The 23,440-nt window shown below is 44.0% G+C and overlaps 2 protein-coding genes across 2 annotated transcripts in view; one reads left to right on the top strand and one right to left on the bottom strand.

The window, feature by feature from the left end:
• The window catches only part of abca7 (ATP-binding cassette, sub-family A (ABC1), member 7), a 123,654-nt gene that overhangs the window by 50,931 nt on the left and 49,283 nt on the right, over positions 1–23,440 (top strand). Inside the window, 15 exon segments of the mRNA XM_080770351.1 lie at positions 455–512; positions 1,146–1,348; positions 4,167–4,305; positions 4,657–4,802; positions 6,663–6,787; positions 7,424–7,525; positions 9,339–9,537; positions 11,351–11,445; positions 11,596–11,628; positions 11,752–11,857; positions 12,439–12,513; positions 12,650–12,816; positions 14,382–14,559; positions 15,540–15,655; positions 16,972–17,116. Coding sequence (XP_080626477.1) covers positions 455–512; positions 1,146–1,348; positions 4,167–4,305; positions 4,657–4,802; positions 6,663–6,787; positions 7,424–7,525; positions 9,339–9,537; positions 11,351–11,445; positions 11,596–11,628; positions 11,752–11,857; positions 12,439–12,513; positions 12,650–12,816; positions 14,382–14,559; positions 15,540–15,655; positions 16,972–17,116 — 1,887 coding nt within the window.
• Positions 19,001–20,497, bottom strand: LOC308319511 (toll-like receptor 13; the record flags this gene model as incomplete). The annotated part of the gene is made up of 3 exons (XM_080769616.1): positions 19,001–19,220; positions 19,470–19,587; positions 20,044–20,497. The coding sequence occupies 3 exons, from the start codon at positions 20,495–20,497 to the stop codon at positions 19,001–19,003; spliced, it is 792 nt and encodes a 263-aa protein (XP_080625742.1).

Here is a 23,440-nt window from a genome sequence, read left to right as displayed (position 1 = left end):
TGCGCTTTGCGGGCCCTCGATACGTGACAATGCACTCGCAGTGCATTGTGGGACTTGTAGTATTATCTTGGTCCGTGCAGTATACCACCAGAGGGCCAGTTCTAATACTAATGAAATATCATCCCGCGGGCCGAAGATAATTCATTCACGGGACTGATTTGGCCCCCCGGGGCCTTGAGTTTGACATATATGCATTAGGGGCCACAGTGTTTCTCAACCTGTTAAACCCTGTATACTTGGGTTTCCCCCGGATTCTCCCAGGTGTCTATATTAGGCCCAAGCTATAACAACAACGCATCGCAAAACACACAACTGGTAGACACTGTTCGCTGAATGTTCACCCCAGAGTGTAGCGTTCGTGTTGGTAAAAACACAGGCGATTTATAGCATTCTCTGTAATGATGTATGTAATATACTGTATAAGGTCATAGAGTGGAGTCTCTTCATGTTTCAGGACAGTGACTCGTCCATGAGTGAGGACACGGGACTGGGCAGCGAGGAGAACGGATCAGGTACTGTTCTACTGTACTGCTACTGTACTGCATTGATCTCCACTACGACTGGACCCATGTCCTGGAATACATTGAAATGAGGCCACTTCACCCATTTTAATTATACTAGCCATTACCCGTTGTGAAATACTTGCGCCCTGTGGCCGCGGGGGGTACTGCGCCATGGGTGCGTTTTCACATTTTTTTATTCACTAATAAATTCATTATTAATTTATAATTAGTTAAATTGGAAAAAGGGGCTTTGTTAAGACCTCCATATTATTATGGTCAATGCCTGTGTGAAAAGTGGGAGCGATTGGGTGCAGGCGGTGAGGAGCTACGGAAGTGTTTCTGACAGACAGACAGACACACATTCACACAGACATTGTCAGAATTATAGTATAGAAGAAGAAGATGGATTATAGTATAGATAGATTATGTACAGTATATGATCTATGTGATCTACAAGCTCATAGCGTGCCACCGAGTGGCGCGCTACGAGCTTGTAGGTCTGCTATTTTAAAAAAAATCGAAGAACGACTGACATAGAAACATAGCTTTTTCAGAAAACTTGTCATTTTCAAACAGACATTTTTTTAAAATCTGATCTCAGGTCAGAATGGGCTAAATTGTTGTCTCCGTTGCTGTATACAGACGTGGCTGCGCTGCTGTCCCTGGCCCAGCGCCTGGTGCCGGGAGCCGGGCTGGTGGAGGAGGTGGGCCGGGAGGCGGTGCTCAACCTGCCCCAGAGCTCCGCCCAGGACGGCAGCCTGGCTCTGTTCCTGGCAGAACTGGACCAGAGGCTGGCCGAGCTGGGCCTCGTCAGCTACGGCATCTCCGACAGCACCCTGGAGGAGGTGACCGTTCTACTACTCTATTATAATTATAGACGAAACCGCCTCCAAAAAACCAACTCCAAAATGTTAGTTTTTCCAGGAAAGGGAAATATATGTATTTTTCAGGATATTAAGAAGGCCTTTCATATTTTGAAAACAAAGCAATACTTTGCCTCATCAAAGTTGGCGTTGTGACTTTATATAATGACAATTACTTCCATGAGAGAGGGGGGAGTGTAACAGTCACAGACTTTTGTCATTTATTGTACAGTCTAGGTCTTGTATTTCTATGTTTTGTTCCCTGGTCTAGTTTTCATGGTTCTATGTTTGTTTTCTCCAGCTGTGTCTCATTTTGTAATCAACCCTCATGTGTATAATCACTTAATCAGTCTTGTTCCCCAGTCAGTGTTTGATGAGTCATTCTGTCACGTGTAGGTGAGGTAGGACAGCCAGGCATGTAGTGTTGGAAACCATGAAATGGTGTTTTAATTCAGAAGACAGGTGAACATGAAATAACTTAAAACAGACTGAAACAGGTGACAGGATACTGTGGGCTGTATTTTGCGTGTCTTAAGTACCAGGTCTTATTACCTAACTTGAGTAAACTAAAGACCTGGAGGCGTGGTCAATGCTATTTGGCCACTCAGAATAGCCAAATGGCATTGATCACGCCTCCAGGTCTTTAGTTTACTCAAGTTAGGTAATAAGACCTGGTACTTAAGACACGCAAAATACGGCCCAATGACTCAACAAACACTGACTGGGGAACAAGACTGATATACACATGAGGGTTGATTACAAAATGAGACACAGCTGGAGAAAACAAACATAGAACCATGAAAACTAGACCAGGGAACAAAACATAGAAATACAAGACCTAGACTGTAATAAATGACAAAAGTCTGTGACTGTGACAGGGAGAGGTGGTGGAGTTAGTTGTTTTAGCAAGACAGTTTGAGGGTCCCACTCCCAATGGAGTTAAAGAGGTTTTGTCCAAAGCGTTTTTTTTACTACTTTCCATTGGTTCAATGTTTTTTTAAACAACACACAGACGTAAAGGGTGTTCAATAGCACTGATTCATGCAACAACAAAAAAAATCTAAAACTTCAAAAATGTGGTTATGTGGTTTCCTCCCGACAGCAACGATATTATATGGGTGATACTTTTACTTTTACTTAAGTAAAACATGTGAGTACTTTTTCCATCGGTGCAGGCCAGCATCACATTCACTCTCTGAGCGTGCAGAGGCTTTGCTTTTATTCTAAGCACCACATGGAACCTTAGCATACGCGTGGTAATGCATTTGTGTGCGTACAACCGTGCATGCATGCATGTGTGAATGTTTGAATGCGTGCAAGCTCAGTTGCCAGTTCATTTATTGTGTGTCCGTGCGTGTGGCCGTGTGTGTGTGTGTGTGTGTCCGTACCGTGTGTGTGTGTGTGTGTGCGCGTGCTGTCTCATCCAGCTCAGCCTCAGATTAGCAGGAGATGTGTGTGTATTTGTGGACGTGTCTGTGTTCTGTAATGGGATTATGTTCGCCGTCAGATTATCAACAGATAGAGAGATGGACGGTGATAGATCACCTCCACATACAGTAGCAGGGGTCAAGGGGTCATGAACTCACCGGCGACCGCAGCTGTCCTTAGATATATACCTTCCTGGATGTCTGTCTGTCTGTCTGTCTGTCTGTCTGTCTGTCTGTCTGTCTGTCTGTCACTTATCAGCTAAGTGAAAATAGCTGATAAAAAAAACTGATCTACAAACTCACAATGCATTGTGACCAGGGGGGCAGTCAGACGGATATTTTGTGAAGCCACTAAGGAAATGAAAGTTCATATAATGGCCTGTTGTGGCGCTCTCATTGGGCTCAAAAAAAACCCATAGCCCCATAGAAGTCCATGTATTTGGGCCCAACTTCACCTAGACTGTATTACCTTAATAAACATGGTCATGAATACTTTTTGCTTCCAGTCACTAGTTTAAAGTCTCATTTCTAATGTCATAATATTCTTTTTGGAAAATTATGGTCCCATTTATTAGAAAAATGACCATAAAGTCGCGCATGTTCTGAGGGGCGTGGCTACCGTTACAGTCTATGAACGGGATCCCCCACCCACTCGAGTCAAAATAAAAACCAACGAAGAAGAAGGGGGAAGTCCCGCCTCGTTGTCTGGGCCAGCCAATGGGCCAGCTGGCCTGAACTGGGCCAAAACGGATCTAGAAAGATGGCGACTTCCATTGCAAGGACTGACAGGCTTCATTTTACGTTCACGTTAGACCCGCGGAACGCTTTGTCCATATTTTTTACAGTCTATGATTGTGACGCGTTAAGCTTGTAGATCACGCATTTTAATACACGTTTATAGACAAATGCACAGTTCCAACCAGTTTAACCCTATTTACTATAGCCTGATGTGATTTTAGTGCCTTATTTTTTTTTTACTGTAATTATTCTCGACTTTTTAAAGCTACAGTATACACTATGTAACTTCTTAGTGAATCCATTTTTATTTTGACCAATCTCCTCTCAATCATTATTTGCTGTTTGGTCACCCTGCTCTTCTATGGAGACACTGTGACCCTGGTCTGGTTTGACCACTACTGGTTGGACAAGTGATACTGCCTGACGGTCAAAATGAGATTTCTCCCCTGACCAAGCAGGCATGCTTGCCTGCGTTTGGGGGAGCAGAGTTAAGAGCGTATACCTTTATTGTAAATGCTGTCGTTATTATCATTACTATAATAGTAGCTAGATGAGACAGACGACGTGGGTACGTACTCGGATCTCCAAGGAAATACGTCTTCTACATTTTGAACTGTCAAATGTTTGCCGTGCAGATCTTTCTGCGCGTGGCAGAGGAGACCGGAGTGGACGCAGAGCCGGCGCAGAGCCCAGGACGCGCCGGCACAGCCCAGGGACCGCAGCACCCGGCTGGGCAGAGAGCTGGGAGAGAGGTGGCCGAAGACCCAGAGCCTGGTACGCACACACACACTGTATGTGTGTACACACTGTATGTGTACACAGTACACACACCGTACACACTCTCTCTCTCTCTCTCTCTCAACACTGAATGGCACTGCTCCACGAGTTTCCATTTGTTTATTTTTCTTTCTGCACTGCTGCCAGGAAGGAAAAGACTTCACAAGAAAGGTACCTTTTATTGGCACATGATCACTAATAACCTGCCAAAACTTTTTTTATTTTATAAACATCATCATCATCATCATCATTCTGTCTATAACTAACCGATGTCCCACGTCTCCTCCAATCTCGGCCTATCTCTCTCTCTCCGTTGCTATATTATGGCCTGGGTCTTTCCTGATCCAGAGCCCCAGGAGACAGACCCTCTGAGCGGGGACGGACACGGCGGAGCCCCCCTGACCGGCTGGTGGCTGACCTGGCAGCAGCTACGAGCTCTCTTCATCAAGCGCTGGCTGTACGCTCGACGCAGTCGCAGGGGCTTTTTTGCTCAGGTATATATAGGAAAACGCTGACGACAAAAGAGTTCTAGTCTCGACCCCGACAAAGTATTTCTCCAAACATATAGAGCACCGAAGTCTGACGTCACTTTCAGTAGAGGGCGTCAGTCCCCAGGTTCATGTATTTGTTTAGTTGCATTGAAATCCCCATTGAAGCGATTTTAGATCGCCTCATATAACAACTGTGTTTGAAAAATAAACATGTCACCCCGGCCGCTTCACTCATATGGATATGAAGAATCAACTGACTGAGAGAAAACGCTAATGTTACTGCTGCTGAATTAGTTAGATTTTCGCTAGAAGCAGACTGTATCATATATGAGTGACTGTTGCAAACGATACAGAGACACCTCCCTAACAATAATGCCGAGACAGCTTGTTTATTTTTGGACCACAACGCTTATAGTAGACGATATTAAGATCACCCCATGTTATTCTCCATAGAGAAATTACTTCCGCGAACCAGGGGAATCGTCGGGATGAGCGAGTTACGTCAGGACTTCAGTGCTCTATACCTGCCCACTATTATGCAAGAAAAGATACAAGTCAACACCGTCCTACTATGAATGCGCCACGTCTCTGTGTACGGCCGTGCGTGCGTACTGTACGCGTGTGTCCGGTTGTAATGCACGTAACTCGAAAACCGTTTGACCCACCGACTTCACATTCGACACACGCGTTCCACACCACCCCACAGGGAGTGCAGTGCCAGGTATCCAGTCGGTCGGACCCACGGTTCTCCAGAACCACCACAAAAGGCTCTGGTCAAGGCTCTGCCAGTGGGCCTAATGAGGCCAACTCCTTTCACCTGGGCCAGGCTCTGCCAGTGGGCCTAATGAGGCCAACTCCTTTCACCTGGGCCAGGCTCTGCCAGTGGGCCTATAATGAGGCCAACTCCTTTCACCTGGGCCAGGCCAACTCCTTTACTGTGCAATTTCCAGCCAATTGCAGGCTCAACCAATCAGGCTCTGCCAGTGAGTGGGTCCCCGATTGATTGCCAAGTACACTTTGTACTTTGTACAGTTTGCAGTCTTCACACACACACACACACACACAGGCACATACACAGATCAGATCTCCATGATGTGGGACAACCGGCTGACAGTCAAAACGGGTGCCATGACGACGTATATCATTAGGTATAATTATCGTTCCCAAGACTGCGACTGGGCACGTACAGGTCTATAGTCAGCTAAACGACTGGATATTATGATGTTCAGGGAATCCTCAAGGTTATAATAGTTTTTTTTTTTTTCAGTTAGTTTAGTTTTAGTTAGTTTTGACATATTTTTTTCTAATTCAGTTAGTTTTAGTTCGTTTTTAGAGCGGGTTTGCTAGTTTTTATTTCGTTTTTATTTTGGTGAAAATGCTTAGTTTTAGTTTAGTTATAGTTTAGTTTTAGTTTTTTTCGTACTTTGGTTTATTTGTGGGTTAGGATTAGCGTGGCTACATGCTGCCGTATGGTGCTGAAAACTGCCGTAAAACTTGTTGGAGAAATGAGGAAATTAATCTAATGAATTTAAAAGTATTATAATATAAATATCCGAAAGGCATATAAATATTGATGAAAACTAAAACTAAGGGTATTTTGTCTATAATTTCAGTTAGTTTTGAGGACACACAATACAGTTTCAGTTTAGTTATCGTTTTTTAATTTATCTTTAGTTTTTATTAGTTTCAGTTAACTGAAATGTTTTTTTAATTCTAGTTTTCGTTTTTTTGTTAGTTTTAGTTAACTATCATAACCTTGCCTCCAGCAACGACAAAGTATCTTCTGCAAAACTATAGGACAGCGAAATGCCTAAATCTGCAAAATGTATCAGTGAGCTGCGACTCAACATTGCTCTCCGACAGATTGTCCTGCCTGCTGTCTTCGTGCTGGTGGCTCTGCTCTTCAGCCTCATCGTCCCACCGTTTGGAAAGTACCCCGCCCTGAAGCTTCAGCCATGGATGTACGGCGACCAGTACACCTTCTTCAGGTATATAAGACGCAATAATGCCCTCATTGCCTTGCCAAAAAGATCATATTATCGCCATGTGAGGCGTTGTGAGCTCGTACGTTGGCTATTTTCGATGGACACCACCAGGCTTGACAGGCGGTAAAAAGGGCTGTCAGAAAACGAAGAGAATGGTTTTGATAAGTAAAGAAGACACTCTACATAGATTTACATTTCCGCCTATTGTAGGTGTGTGTTCAAATGTCTATATCTCATATTTACATTCACATATTGACATTATTCTTTTTCTAGAATGTAGAGGGATGTCCTGGCTGCCTTCAACTATGCCAAGTTGTAAACCTCTCAGAGCTTCCATTGTGACTCTACATGAGTTTTATTTATTTTTTACTTTGGGGTTAAATATCAATTTCACCACTTTTGCAGTAAAATATTTTCATACAAGAATCCATTTCCATGTATGGGAGGCCTTATAGAGATGAGGAAAAACGATGTTGTGTTTGGTCCCAAGCCCGGTAGGGGTATCTCAAAAACTAAAGCACTTTTTGACTGTTCGTTACAGGACTATAAGGTTTGTATAGTCTGCAATTAGTCCCTATGATAATGTATAAATAGTGGTTTTTAATGAATGACTACAAGTGTGTGGGTTTTATGTCGTAGTAACGATGCCCCGGGGAACCCTGCTATAGAGAGCCTGCTGGAAGCGCTGCTGGACAGGCCCGGCTTTGGGACGCGCTGCATGGAGACGGACAACAGCAGCACGTAAGACCCACAAAGACAAAGACTATAGTCTGCATACGGTGAAATCCATTTTGGGACAGTAGTCAGGAAGAAATCCACACAAAGGAAGGTCAAAACCACACCAATGCAACTATAGTCGCAACTTAGGCTTACCATACGTCCTCTTTTGGGGGGCTGTCCGGGCAGTCCGCGAGGGTTTTATAAATTCCTTCAAATGTCCGGGGTTTTACACGTATCACCTGTATATGTATCGCTACGCTCACAGACCATTCAGACCAATGTGTATTACAATGCACGTTCAATGGTTCGTAGTGGAAAAACACTGTGAGAGGTGGACTTTCAGCCCGAACCCCCGGAATGTGTATTATTCATAACTCTGCATGCTGACAGCACTGGGTCCCGACCGCAGGTCAGAGAAAGGCTCGCTGGCTGCTCTGCTGTCAGTGTCTGCAGGTAGACTGTTGTGTTGTCTGCTCTCCGTGAGGAAAGCTTGAAATGCCAAAGAACTATCTCATCATTGACATGCAGAAAAAGTAGGCTACAGTTTTCTTAGCTTTGTGACTGACCAATGAGAAGCAGATTGTATTGTCTGCAAAGGAACTATGTGTCTGTCACAAATAAAAGGTCTGTCCTGCAAGCCCATGTCATGTCAACAACACAGGCAAGGCAGCTGTGCGCGAGGTGAGTCCTTCTGCAAATGAAATTGACCCAATATTATGTTGTACAACCTAGCAAAGCATAAGATATGATGGTTTGGAGAATAGGCTGGTCTCTCTTTTTACAAGAGATAAGCCATTGCATACCATACAGGTTCTCAGACTTTTTTAATTTCAAGGACCCCCATAACTCTGAGAGTAAAACCAAATGGACCCATAAGAGTCCCATTTGATTCCATATTTCCATTTGTACAGTATCGGAGTTAAAAGTTATAAAAGGGTCCATTTGGTTCCATTTGTACTAGTACACTCTGAGTTATACAGACCTGTAAGGGTCCATTTGGGTCCATGTGTTACACTCTCAGAGTTACAGACCTATAATGGGTCCAATTGGAACCCCCTCAAGGAACCATAGGGTCCTTGGATCACACCTTTGAGAGCCACTGCTTTAAATAAATACATAACTAATATAGAGCATATTTGATCAAATGTAGGAGCATAACTTTTTTGTTATAGATTATTTTGACATCTGAATGTAATTCAAACAGAACCGCGCACGCACGACACATGCATGATGTGCATGCGCACGTGCACACGCACACACACGTGTCCTCTTTTTGGTAATTCAGAATATGGCATGCCTATCGCAACTCCTTACAACTAAACAGTTTTAAGGAGTCACAATATACAATTCCTTGCAACTGCCATTTGGTTGCAAGGAGTTCGCATGGTCGAATCATTGGTCTGGTCTGGTTTGGGCCTAAAATCTTCCGTGCACATTATCTAAGCTCAACTTATTTTAACGTAAAACACTGTAAAAAGTAATGCACTTCCCAACATGTGTACTATACGCGTCGAGAGTGAAATATCCCATTGTGCCTTTGTGACGGACTTAGAGCTTAGCCCATTTTGGGGGGGGGAACCCCTTTTGGTGTTAGCATTATGCTATGCTTTAGCTATTGAAAAATAGCAGATCTACAAGCTCGTAGCGCGCCACCGAGTGGCGTGCTACGAGCTTGTATGTCTGCTATTTTTTGAAAAATCGAATAACGACTGACACAGAAACATGGCTTTTTCAGAAAGCTGTCAGGATGTAGAAGACACTTTTAGAATCTGATCTCAGGTCAGAATGGGTTAGTAGTGTTGCCCCGGCCACAACGCTCTGTTCTCCTGTACAGGGAGGCGGCGCAGTGCGAGGCGGTGCAGGGCGGCGTGTTCACGCGCCCTCAGGTCCCGTACAGCGCCTGGCAGATGTTCAGCAGAGGCAACTGGAGCAACAAGGAGCGGCCCTCCCCGGACTGCCTGTGCAGCACCGAGGAGGTGCGCCGGATGCTGCCGGACTGCCCCCTGGGGGCCGGAGGACTGCCGCCTCCACAGGTCAGCATTACACACACACACACCTCGTCTACTACTACACACAGGCAAAGGTAGGGGCGAGCGTTCTGACGGCCATATTTGCTGCGAAAAGACTGTCCTGATATATGGAGCGTGGGACTTCCTGAAAGTTCATATAATGGCCTGTTGTGGCGCTGTCATTGGGCCCCAAAAAACCCATATCTCCATAAAGGTCCATTCCAGTTAAATTCCAGCTAAATTATTGATACTTATCAACCAAATGGACCCTTACAGGTCTATAACTCCAAATGGAACCATTTTATTTTGGGGGGCCAACCATGGCATACCAAACCTGGGGGTCCTTGACCTTAAAAGGTTTGAGAACCAATGCTGTAGTAGGACAGTCCTTTTTCACTCATATGTTAATCTTTCAAATGATTTATACATAGAAATTATGAAAATAGTTGAAAAGGTATATTTTGTTGTTAAACCCAAAATGAAGAAGCTGACCAAAAAGCATGTCAATGGTCTGTGTTATCGCACACCTCTCACAGCTGTTACTAGTTTAAGGACAAATTATAACCAATTACTGATCCTGAAATGGCTAAATGTTATATTGAGTGGATTCTTCTACATTTAAACTTTAATGTGGGGGAAAAAAAGAAATAGGTTTGGCGCAGGTTGTTTTCAAACTAGAAATACCCATCATGTCTGTCGTGACCGACCCAAAACAAAGAAAAATCTTAACTAGGTACAGACTCAGTGAGCACAGTCTCGCAATCGAGAAAGGCCGTCATAGGCAGACCTGTATCCCGAGAGAAGACAGACTATGCACCCACTGCACACAAAATGAATTGGAAACCGAGCTACACTTCCTAACCATCTGTCCATTGTACCAAGACATCAGAGACACATACTTCCCACAGATTACAACCACACACAGAGATTTTGAAAACATGACCAATGACAAAAAACTCCCATATCTGCTGGGCGAAGTACAACAATGTGCAAACACAGCAGCAAGATTTGTGAGTTGCTGTGTTAGGAGAAGGATATCAAATGGAACACAACCACCCTAAAGACTAATCATTGTGTTTATTCCTGCACTATACCTGCATTGAGTGACCTTGGTACATAGAATTTGATCTATTGAAGATTCTGACCTTCAAATGTACATCATTTTTGTTTTGATTGTATTGCTGTATTGTTGTATTGTTCTTTCTGCTTTGGCAATGTAAACGTATGTTTTCTCATGCCAATAAAGCCCTTTGAATTGAATTTAATTGTGTGTGCACGGCAGGTAGACATGCTACATGCCTACAGATATCCAATATAAGAATGCAAATTGGCGTTGAGACTTTTGAATCTTTTACAATGCATAATGATGCACTCAGAAATGTGCATTTCTGAGTGCCTTTATCACCCATTTCCCAAACTAAAACATATATAACAAATGTATGTATGTCTGCACTTAATCTGTTTGTTTGTTGTTTGTTTCCAAAAATAGGAAATAAAACATTCCAAAAAGGTAGCACATCCAAAAATTAAACAAGCGGCGGACAAAGTACTCACATTTCCATGTCTTTATTGGCCACACACCTAAAAAAGGAACGCTTACGCGTTTCGGCTCTGCAGCCTCCATCAGAGCCGAAACACGTAAGCGTTCCTTTTTAGGTGTGTGCCTTTGTGACGGACTTGGAGCTTAGAGCTAAAGTAAAACACTGTAAAAGTAATGCTTTTTGGAATTTTTTAAATTCCTATTTTTTTTATGTATACTGGATTTGGGTTTGGCACTCCACTGAAAACCATCGCTGATGCGCAAACTCTTTCTCTCATTTTGTTTGTTTGTTTTCAGATGAAGAGGCTGACGGGAGACATTCTGCAGAACATGACTGGTCTGAACATCTCTGACTATCTGGTTAAAACCTACCCTCAGATCCTCAAGAAAAGGTGCTTCTATAAGATGCTTTTACCTCGTCTTCGTCAAACACGTCACGAATGCAGTTAACAGTAAATCCTGAGAAATGTCAAGTAGGCTACCGCATGTGTTGTTCCTTTTAAAACATTCCCTCGTTGACTCTCATCTCTTAACTTTCACAGTCTGAAGACCAAGAAATGGGTCAATGAATTCCGGTAAGTGTGATAGAGAGAGTGTGTGTGTGCGTGCGTAGTCTGCGTGCGTGTGTGTTTGTGTGTACGTTGTGTGTGCGTGCCGTGTAGGAGCGTGTGTGAACGAACCACTGTTCTGTATTGCAGATACGGCGGTTTCTCCCTAGGGGGCAGCGCCACACAGACCACCACCCAGGTTCACCTCATCCAGGACTCTGTGACGTCGATTAGAAGCCGCTACGCAGTCACAGAGGTACTGTAGCAGGAGGCTGTACTGTACATGCTGCCTGCATACAGTAGTACATCATGTTGTATATGAGAAGTACATGCAGTCAGTGGTTTAGTGTAGTCTACCGTTATACGCTATATATACTGTACGTACGTAGTATGCCACCGAAGTTGTTTTGGGGGAAAAAAAGCATATACTGCCTGTTAAAACTCTTTCAGCGCCACCTGGTGGTCACCAGTTTAGGCTCCGAGTGCCAATTCTCCCATGATAAAGAAAGAAAGAATTGGTAATTCTATTATGCATGTTAATGTGCATGTCATCACCTGTACACCAGATTAGAGGAATTTTCAAAATATGGATGATTTTTTTTATTTTTGAATTCACCAAGGGAGAGACGTCTTGACGCCCCTGTGGCGTCCATTACAAAGACGTCAATTAGACGTCTTGACGTTTTTGGCTACTAAACAGAGCCTAATGCGTGCGCAGGTCATACAGGGACTAATTATGGTGTGTGTGTGTGTGTGTGTGTGTGTGTGTGTGTGTGTGTGTGTGTGTGTGTGCGTGTGTGTCAACTCATTCTGACTGTTGCTTTGATCTTGTTACAGAACAGCTCACTGGACCAGCTGCTGCATCGCCTGCCGGAGTTTCTAGGGGGACTAAACAGTCAGAATAATGTGAAGGTATAAATTGTGTGTGTGTGTGTGTGCGCGCGCGCGTGTAATTCGTATGTGTGCGCGGTGTGTGTGTGTGTGTGTGTGTGTGTGTGTGTGCGTGCGTCGTCTTCAGTCTCTCCTGTGGTCTCGTTTTGCCATCCAGGTGTGGTACAACAACAAAGGCTGGCACGCCATGGTGTCGTTTGTCAACGTGATGAACAACGGGCTCCTGAGGGCCAGTCTGCCCCCGGAGGACAGGAGGTCTCATGGCATCACGGCGTACAACCACCCCCTCAACCTCACCAAGGAGCAGCTCACTGAGATCGCCATGTGAGCGCTGAGAGTTTATACTTGACGCCATTTAGGCCTGACGTCGGAATTTAGAAGACAAAATCTAAATGATGACAATTTTCTGAAAAACCTCATGTTTCTGTATCAGTGGTGCTCAATATTTCATGTCAAGGACTCTTAAAAATGTATGTGATTGGCCGCCGACCCCCCATCTGAAAATATGTTGTTCCAGGGACCTCCCAAGAAGCAAAGATTTGAGTTAAAAACGTTCACTCTGAAAGAATATATATTCAAAGATTTTCACGATTTTTCAAAAATAGCAGAGCTACAAGCTCAGGTAGGTCTGCTATTTTTCAATAGCTATATTATAACAAAATGTGTAAAACACCAAAATGGGTTAACGCCATTCAGGAGGACGGGAAACCCTTTTGGTGTTTGAAGCATTATGTTATACTTTAGCGGTTGAAAAAATAGCAGATCTGCTATTTTTTGAAAAGTCTTGAAAGTGTGGCGCAAATCTTTGAATTCATATTCTTTCAAAGCGAACGTTTTTGAGCGGTGCAACCATAGGGCGCAGCCACTCCAATCAATGCCCAGCTGTGTCCGTCCCTTGCTGTGTCCCTTTGTATGTATAGTATGTTTATGGTACCAACAGGGGGCGCTGTTGCACCACTCACTTCAGACAGGTCTGATTTTTAACTCATATCTTTGCTTCTGGGGGGGGGGGGGGGGGGTGGTCCCTGGAACAACATATTTTCAGATGGGGGTCGGCGGCCAATTACATAACATTTTTGGGGTCCTAATAATAGAAGTTTGAGAACCACTGACATTTTCTGAAAACCGTCATGATTTAGATGACATGTTGTAGAATCTGGTCTCAGTCCTAAATGGTTAAAGGGACACTTCAAAAAATATATATGTTAATGACATTTAGAAGCTTTAGAACACTTTCCTGGGGGTCTTTATGTGTGTAATATGTGGTTTTAGATTGTAGCAGTGAGCCCTGCAGTGTCTCTGATGTCATTGACAATGGGCTCACTTCCTTCCCGGACATACAATTCCCATAATACTTTGGTGCACTGTTCCTCCTAGTGGATAGGGGGGAGGGAGGGCTGTGCTACTGAGACAACATGTAGTCCAGGAAGTAAGTGAGCCCCAGTGTCCATGACATCAGAGACACTGGGCTCACTGCTACAATCCAAAAAATAATAATCTAAAACCACATATTACACACATAAAGACCCCCCAGGAAGGTGTTCTAAAGCTCCTAAATGTCATTAACGTAATTTGGGGCAAAAAGGGTGAAGTGTCCCTTTAAGTAAAAAACACACACGTGTGAACTGAGTGGTGCAATTCCCCCCCCCCCCCCCCCTCTCTCTCTCTCTCTCTCTCTCTCTCTCTCTCTCTCTCTCATTAGAGACACAGCACTACCCCTCTCTCTGTTTCTGGCTCCCCCTACTGGTATAAATAAGTAACATACTCAGGCTCATAGACACAGGTACACAGGTACACAGGTACATGGACATTGCTGGTTGTAGGAGTGGTTGCACCACTCAAAAAAAGTATCAATATAACGTCTTGTCTCCCCGTGTGTCCCCATGCAGGATGACCACGTCGGTGGACGTGTTGGTGTCCATCTGTGTGATCTTCGCCATGTCCTTCGTCCCGGCCAGCTTCGTCCTCTTCCTCATCGAGGAGCGCGTCAGCAAAGCCAAACACCTGCAGTTCGTCAGCGGGGTCAAGCCCATCCTCTACTGGCTGGCCAACTTCACCTGGGACATGGTAACGATGATTGACTGCAGGCTTGTATACAGCCAATCAGAGGAATCAGTCATTTCCCTTCCATTTTTGTCCAAGACAAGCTGGTAGACACTTATTTTTCACCCGACAGGGCAGAGGTTTCACCAGGAGAGCGTAAATCGCAATTATTTGTGAGACAATGAATCACAAACTTAAATGTGTAACCGTGACACCGCCCTATAGGAGCCACTAGTGGTATTGGGGTGCATACTTAGTTTAGACTAGTCATTGGTTAGACATGGGTTAAGGTTAGGTTTAGGTGTGCTGCTGCCCCGTGGGAGGTTAGGTTTAGGGTGAGGGTTTGAGGCCTCTTTTAGACGGCGACCATCTCCATATAACACGTCAAAGTCCCGTTGCGTTCTCATTTTTTTGGACCATTTACATGAGAACGCACACTTGAATGAAAACGCTACAAAGTGCATGCATATATATGCCAGGTCGCTAGGTGGCGCGTGTCCTTGTGGGGTCCATGTGACGCAGCGCATATATAAACCATAGACATAAGTCACGCATGCGTAGAACTACTTCCGTTCTTCTTCTACACAGAAAGTAAACAAACGTCGCGTCCTCATCACACCCCCAGCAAACCGGACTATCCGACATGGTTGTTGTTGTTCGTTTCCCCTAGCAACTGACACATGCCTATTACACCATGTGAAAACGTAGGACACGGGTGAGCCGACCAGAGCTGACGTAAGCCATGATGTCACAGAAGTGTCAGGGAGGTGGTTTCACTTCGTTGCGTTTTCACCTCCTGTGGACACGGTTCTCGTCTAAATGACAGCAGCAAATGATACTTTATTTTGCCGTTTTTTATGAACACGATCCTCGTGTAAAGAGCACCTGAGATAGGTTGTAGTTGTATAGGACTAATGACTAGTCTAAGCCAAAAACTGTCTAAACTAAGTACTGCACCCGTGGTATTCTCAAAGCTTAAACAGAAGTGTGCGTCTGTGTTCCAGTTGAACTACACGGTGCCGGCCTCCATGGTGGTGCTGATCTTCATAGCGTTCCAGCAGCAGTCGTACGTCTCGGAGAAGAACCTTCCGGCTCTGGTTCTGCTGCTGCTTCTGTACGGGTGAGGAAGAGAACCGACACAATGTGGAGAAAAGAATACAGAACGTGTACCTGAGAGTACAGTAAAAAAATAGCCTGCTGAAGAAGCCTATTCATACAGGTAGTATGAATAGTTTTCGGTGAAGCGGTGGTCACCTAAAACTCACCGAAAACTGGACTATGAATCACCATGGCCACTAGGCATGTAACGATATATCGTATATCGATATATATCGATATTAATCCCGACGATATGAATCAATTTATTGAAATAAAAAAATCGATTTTCAAAAAAAATGTAATTATTATGTTTCTGCCATAGACTGTAAAAAATATGGACAAAGCGTTCCGCGGGTCTAACATGAACGTAAAATGAAGCCTGTCAGTCCTTGAATTGTACATCGCCATCTTTCTAGATCCGTTTGGGTCCAGCTGGCCCATTGGCTGGCCCAGACAACGAGGCGGGACTTCCCCCCCCTTCTTCTCCGTTGGTTTTTATTTTGACTCGAGTGGGTGGGGAATCCCGATCATAGACTGTAACGGTAGCCACACCCCTCAGAACATACGCGACTTTATGGTCATTTTTTTTATAAATGGGACCATAATTTTCCAAAAAGAATATTATGACATTAGAAATGAGACTTTAAACTAGTGACTGGAAGCAAAAAGTATTCATGACCATGTTTATTAAGGTAATACAGTCTAGGTGAAGTTGGGCCCAAATACATGGACTTCTATGGGGCTATTGGTTTTTTTGGGCCCAATGACAGCGCCACAACAGGCCATTATATGAACTTTCAGGAAATCCCGATTTCCTTAGTAGCTTCACAAAATATCTGTCTGACTGCCCCCCTGGTTTCTGCACTGTCAAAAGTAATGCTATGCAGTGTAGTTGCTATGCAATGTAGTTAAATAAAAAATGTGAAAAGAGCTCGGGGGGGGGGGGGAAGATAAATGATATAAAATTTTAAAAAACTGTAATTTTTTTGGAAAATGTTTTTTTGTTTAAAATATCGTGACAAATCATATCGTGAGTTGAGTGAATCGTTACATGCCTAATGGCCACGCATAATGCCTCTTTCTGATTGGCCAGACGGAGGGTGTTCATTGTCGTCTGACAACTGCTCCACCTTTCACCTATAACGGCCTGATCACTGTTCTATACAGTAAATGAATACCCATAACATAAACGTTACCGTATTATTATCAGTTATCTCAAGCCAGACATTCTCTCTATACAAGCCATCCTGTATAAAACGTTGTTTTCTGAGGGTGGCTATATAAGCTGTGGGTCGTTGACTTGATTGGTGTTGATTGATGATTCTCTGTGTGTTCCAGCTGGTCCATCACCCCCCTCATGTACCCGGCGTCCTTTGTGTTCGGCGTCCCCAGCACGGCCTACGTGTTCCTGACCTCCATCAACCTCTTCGTCGGGATCAACGGCAGCATCGCCACCTTCGTCCTGGAGCTGTTTGTGGACGAGGTATACGTCAGCTCACATTTTTTTCAAAAATAGCAGATCTACAAGCTCATAGCGCGCCACCGAGTGGCGTGCTACGAGCTTGTAGGTCTGCTATTTTTTAAATATCGAAGAACGACTGACATAGAAACATAGCTTTTTTCAGAAAACTGTCAGGATGTATAGAAGACATTTTTTTAATCTGATCTCAGGTCAAAATGGGTTAGACAAGATCCAAAACCACAGTCATTACACCTATTCATTGTCCTGACCTTGTACAAGTAAGATAGCTCATGAAGAGTTGTGCCTGCATTTTGCTAAAAAGCACGTATGAGTATATTATGTATTTATTCTATTTTTTTAATTAGTTCTTATTCTGAATGGCTCACAGTGTCCGTTTTTTTGGGGAGGGGCTGGTTGCAATTAATTTTGATATAAATATTAAATATTAAATATAGAAAATGGATTTAAGTTCTCAGTCGCCGTGCTTTCAGCCATTTGCATTCCATAGAAGCCTTACTGTGACTGTCAAAATGGTTACCCATACCTACCTACCAACTAGAAACTAGACTGTTATACTTTTCAATATGAATGGCAGCGAATTACATTTGAATTACATCCTCCAATCAGGATCGAGCGGGGCGGGCCTTGGGGTGCGTGCTGTTGGCCTGTTGCGTGTCCCCCCCCCCCCCCCCCCACTGTAGAGAGTGTGCATGTGCACATCTTGTTACCGGGGCGGACCGGCCGTTTTATCCAAAATCACCCAAATCACTGAATGCTCCTTTTAAGATGTAACACAGAAAAGTCACGAGAAATACTAGTTTCCAGGATGATTTTCAGAGCAGATTTGGAAGTCTTTCTGTATAAAGGAATATGAATATGTAACCCTACTACCATAATAACTCCTAAACAGACAGTGACAGGCATCCTTTCGGTGTGTTACTCCCAGAGGAATGAAGCATCATGAATCATGAGAGAGTTCAACGTGACACCTCATCATAAATCACATTTTTATAGTTGCATAAAATATAGTAGAGACACGAGAAAGAAGAAGTAACCTAAACAACAATGGTAGTTTATGTGCGGTCATAAAATGAATAAGTTGAACTTTGTCCTGCAAACAGTTTCACAAGGCAAAGCAAGTTTATTTGTGTAAGACATTTCAACAACAAGGCAATGCCTATGTGCTTCACACAAAACAATAGGCAGGGACACGCATAACATATTTAAGAGAGTTAAAGAGTGAGGGTGGCTAAAGGGCCTTTCTGTGTGCATGTTCTCCCTCACAAAAGTCATGGAGTAATCCTGGTCTCTATACTGCCTCCCCCTGGTCAGCCGGGGAGCCTGATGGAGGGGAAGGGTACTGGTTGGAATAACGTGTTCCTTCCACGCGCTACGTCCTACCAGGGAACACCCCCGTCAGGTGATAAGAAACAGCCTGCTCACTCCTCATGCATTGGAGGAAGCATGAGCTCGTTGGTAGTTACAGTAGTTAGTTAGTTAGTTAGTTAGTTAGTTAGTTGGTAGTTTAGAGTTTGGGGAGTTACTCGATAACTTGTATGTCTTTTGGTACTATATGCTATTCCACGTTTTCTTTTATAGTTTAGTTTTGACTTAAGGGAGGGAGTAATATGGATCTTGAATTGGTTTTGGTATGGAATTCCACATTTTGGCATCTCCTCGACTCCTCCCATGTTTGAACCAGATTTTAGAGGACCTATACTCTGGGTCAAATGATCTCCCTCTGGTGTTATGCCCATGGACATCACTCACTCTAGAGAAGTAGTTTGGCAGCCTGGCAGGTATCTGCAGGGCACTGAACCTCGGAGGATCTTATCAGTAAACTGTTTGGGTAATTTGCAACAAAACAGCCCGCCATGTGTAACAATGTATAGTGTACATATAGACTTATTCATTCAAGGCCTTGTCAGTGTGAGGTGTGTCCTGCAGAGCTCTGCGTAGGTTCTCCCAGAACAGTCCAGGGTGCTGTCCAGCCTGGGACCAGCTCAGATAGGTGTCTCTCTTCACCAGCCTCCTCATGAGATAGTAGGGAGACAACTGGTGGCCTGGAATGTCCTCCAGAAACACCAGGATCAATATGTCCTTCTGTTCATCAAACAGACGGTAGCTGCACACAGGAGACCAGAGGACATTTACATTCTCAGTCAAGTTGCATGGACAGTTCTATTGATAATGACCAAGATCCACAGGGCAGAGAGTTTCCTATGACAGTTTGACACTTTGAAATGCTAAAATATCTTGAAAACACAAATTATCCACATTAAAAAACCCCAGGAAAGTGTTTTATTGTCTCCCAAACATCATTAAAATAAGATGCAAATAATGCAAATAACATCTGCAATACTGCCCCCTGCACCTGGCCATCTGAATCTCTCTAGAGCACCATTCACTCTCCAGGTAATGACGGCTGATCACACAGATGGTCTTTCTGCTGCCATAGATGGCATCTGTAATGTTCTCTACGATGGGTTTCCCTGCAAACAAAACACATACAAGCCTTTTTGCACATTCCAAATAAGTCGTGCACACTTGTACAACAGTACAATCCTAAATAGCTTTTTACTGTGGCACCCACTGACTACGTCATAGTCTACTGTGGCACCCACTATACGTCTGTGGCACCCACTACGGCTACGTTCATAGTCTACTGTGGCTACGGCTATGTTCATAGTCTACTGTGGGTGCCACAGTAGACTTTTCACAGTAGACTGTTCTCACTCAGCTCTAGAGAGAAAAGTGAGGACGCAAATTGTTGTTGGCCAGAATGAGAGGATGCGTGATGACGTATGATGATAAGAGCGCCCTTCACTTCACAGCACGGGTGTGATTTTATTTCCAGACAGAGAGGTCTGGTGACTGAAAGAGACAGACATAATATTTAAAAAAGAATTACAGTATTACTTGGAGACAGTACTTGGAGAGGTTTTTACCTGGTGGGAAGTCTCGGTGGTGCAGACAAAGCCTCCAGCCCTGCTCTCCCTCCAGCACTGGAAGCATTTCTCTGTAAACCCAGAGCTCATCGTGAACGTTGTAGGAGATGAAGGCATCGTAGCGCTGAGGAGACCCCCTCTTTCTTTCCTTGGCGTCGTAAAGGAAGGCCAGGAAGAGGTAGTAGGCGTAGAGAAGATGCAACCTCAGGAAGTGGTAGATGAAGGATGTGAGCAGAGTCAGCACAGTCACACAGGTGGAGGAAATGAAGCAGATGAAGCTAGCGTCCACCCAACAGGAATGGAAGTTAAAGTCCAGAAACCTGGTTCCCTTTTTATCCAGAGGAAAGCCACAAGTGTAGAGGTGAGCGTCAACTACCAGTGTTTGGTTGTTGTTCAGCATCCACTGCTGAAAGTCGGCATTAGCACAATCGCAAGCTAAAGGGTTGTCGTTCATTTTAATAAACCTGAGACCAGGGAGAAAACTGAACACAGAGACATTGATCACCATCAACTCATTCTGGCTCAGGTCCAGCCAGGAGAGTCTAGTCAGATTGGTTTGTGGCAGTAAATCCAGGGATTTCAGACTACTGTTTATTAAGGAAAGAGTCCTCAGCTGTGGTACATTTTTAAATGAGTCGGGGTCTGGTTGTTTACAATGGGCAACATTCAAATGTTCCAAATGTTTCATGCCTGAGAGCATATTCTGTAACGTAACGTTTGCAAACTGGTGTAGTGGACTGAATTCTATTGTTAAGCCCTTCAGATTCTGCAGTAAGTTGGTATTGTCATCTTGCCATTGTAACCCATGGGGAGTTGACATTTCCATTTTTATTTCGTTTATTCCAAGTGTTTCAAGTTCATCTAGCCCTTCAAAAATGTTTTTGTCCCAAGAATCACCGATATGGGTATTGCAATTCATGTCTAAGTGCTTGAGCGATTTCAGACTCATGAAATCCCCTTTGAGGGGCAATGAGATGTAATTCCCACTTAAATCCAATAATTCTAGTTTGTGTAGGCCAGTCTTGAATGTGGCGCCATACCTGCTAATTGAATTTCGATTCAGAGTTAGAATCTTTAACTCATTAACCCATTCTGACCGGGCACCCATTTTGGTGTTAGCACTATGTTATGCTTTAGCTATTGAAAAATAGCAGATCTACAAGCTCATAGCGTCTACGAGCTTGTAGATCTGCTATTTTTGAAAAATCGAAGAACGACTGACATTTTTAGAATCTGATCTCAGGTCAGAATGGGTTCATCAGACCAGTGTGTTGTCCAGTGGAAACCTCGTATGAATCTGATCTCAGGTCAGAATGGGTTAAGGTGTTGAAAAATGCACGGTTTGAGTTCCACAATGCTGTTGTCATGTAGATAGAGGTGTGTGAGTCTGGTTAAATTCAAGAAGTCCGAGCATCTCAAATCATTAATACGATTGAAACTCAGGTCGAGGACTTGAAGCATGGAGAGATTCTTAACATCCTCTGGCACTTTGGAAAGGTGGTTACCTGCGAGGTTCAAGTGACTCAGTCGATTCAGTTGTCTTATTGAATCCTTAGACAGTTCAGCCAGGTAATTAACCCATTCTGACCGGGCACCCATTTTGGTGTTGGCATCATGTTATGCTTTAGCTATTGAAAAATAGCAGATCTACAAGCTCATATCGCGCCACCGAGTGGCGCGATACGAGCTTGTAGGTCTGCTATTTTTGAAAAATTCGAAGAACGACTGACATTTTTAGAATCTGATCTCAGGTCAGAATGGGTTAATCAGACCAGTGTGTGTCCCGTGGAAACCTCGTATGAATCTGATCTCAGGTCAGAATGGGTTAAATGATATATCCAGTCCGGTAAGTTGAGTACAAGGTGACAGTGTTTCACTAAGGTTAAGGTAGGAATATCGGCCACTAGACAGGACGAGTGTCCTCAGTATGGGTCTTTTGCAGACAACGTTTAAGAGATCCATACAGTCCATCAGTATGTACCACATCATCAGATGTAGGTGCTCCAGTGAATCAAGGCTCTGCAGAGCCTTTCTTAAGTTTCTTGTGGTGTTATAAGACATACTAGAAACGGTCAAATACACCTTAGTTATATTCTTTAGAAAATACTTGTCTGGGATATCCCACTCCATGCACCCAGCGTCATTACAGCAGTGCGACAGGTCGATTGTCTTAAGACGCGGAAACACAGCCGTTGTGATGCTAAACTTTTGTAGCGACCATGACTTAACTCTCAACTCCCTGAGCTCAGAGGACATGTTTAATGGCAGATCTTTTGACTGGAAAGACTCTAACTCGTGAATCGTGATGTTCAGCGCCTGTAAGCGTGGTAGTTGCAAGACGGTGACGACATCTGTCATTTCACTGGATGTCAACGTCAGACATAATTCCTGTAAGCTCGTGAGTGACTGGAAGGCGGCACGGTCGATGAATTGGATATCATTACCGTCCAAGCTCAGTATCAAGAGGTTAGACAGTCCCTGAAACATGTTGTCTGGCAGCGTTGTCAGGTTGTTATCGACAATATAGAGCTCTTTAAGTTGCGCCAAAGGGACAAAAGCCTCGTCGTCTACACGAATGATTGCATTACGACTCAGCTTCAAATATGTGAGATTTGACAGATGGTAAAAATATGCCCTGTGTATCCTTGGGATATTTCCCTGTAGTGTCAATGATGTAACGTCTCTGGGAATGTCTTCCGGTATGCCAACGAGAACACTAGCTTTACATTCCACTGAAACACCAGCCGTGACATTGTCCGGGTAAAGAACAGTGCAGTCTTTCAGGAAGTAAGCCAGTGTGGCACTAAGATGAAGCGTGAACAACAGGAATAAGGAGAAACAATGGAAGCTTCCCGTCTGTGGCGTCATGGCTGTCTTTATAGGGTCAACTGTCAGGTGCTTTTGGTGGAGTAATTCTGCTGTGGACACTGGATGGCTGCACGACACTGTTCAGCATTGATGATCTAAAGAGGACACAACAGTAAAACAGTTTTAAAACAACCTTTTATTTGATCTTTAACTCTTATCAGTCTAGATTCCACATGTCGTCCCTTTTAAAGGAACTAGAACGGTGCTCGTGGGGCCTCTACAGCGGTGACCTATACTTGGAACGATGCAAGTTGGAAATGCATGCCCCAGATATTATGTCTGTCGCCCTTGTATGCCCATATATGGAGTTCTATGAATTCTGTGTCGGGCATGCCCAAATATGGAGTGTTGTGAGGTCAGGCCAGCTCCATAATCACGATATCTGTAGGCATGTAGCCAGTCTACCCTCCGTGCACACACACACACACACACACACACACACACACACACACATACATACAGACAGAGGCTTGGTGCATTTATATATAGAATAAATGGTAACCAAAGTTTTCAAATAATTGTGGTGAGT

The sequence above is a fragment of the Protomyctophum bolini genome (genome assembly GCF_963924005.1).
Source record: "Protomyctophum bolini genome assembly, chromosome: 8".
Lineage (NCBI taxonomy): Eukaryota > Metazoa > Chordata > Actinopteri > Myctophiformes > Myctophidae > Protomyctophum > Protomyctophum bolini.
Note: the sequence above shows the minus strand (reverse complement) of the source record. Positions and strands in the feature narration are given on the sequence as shown.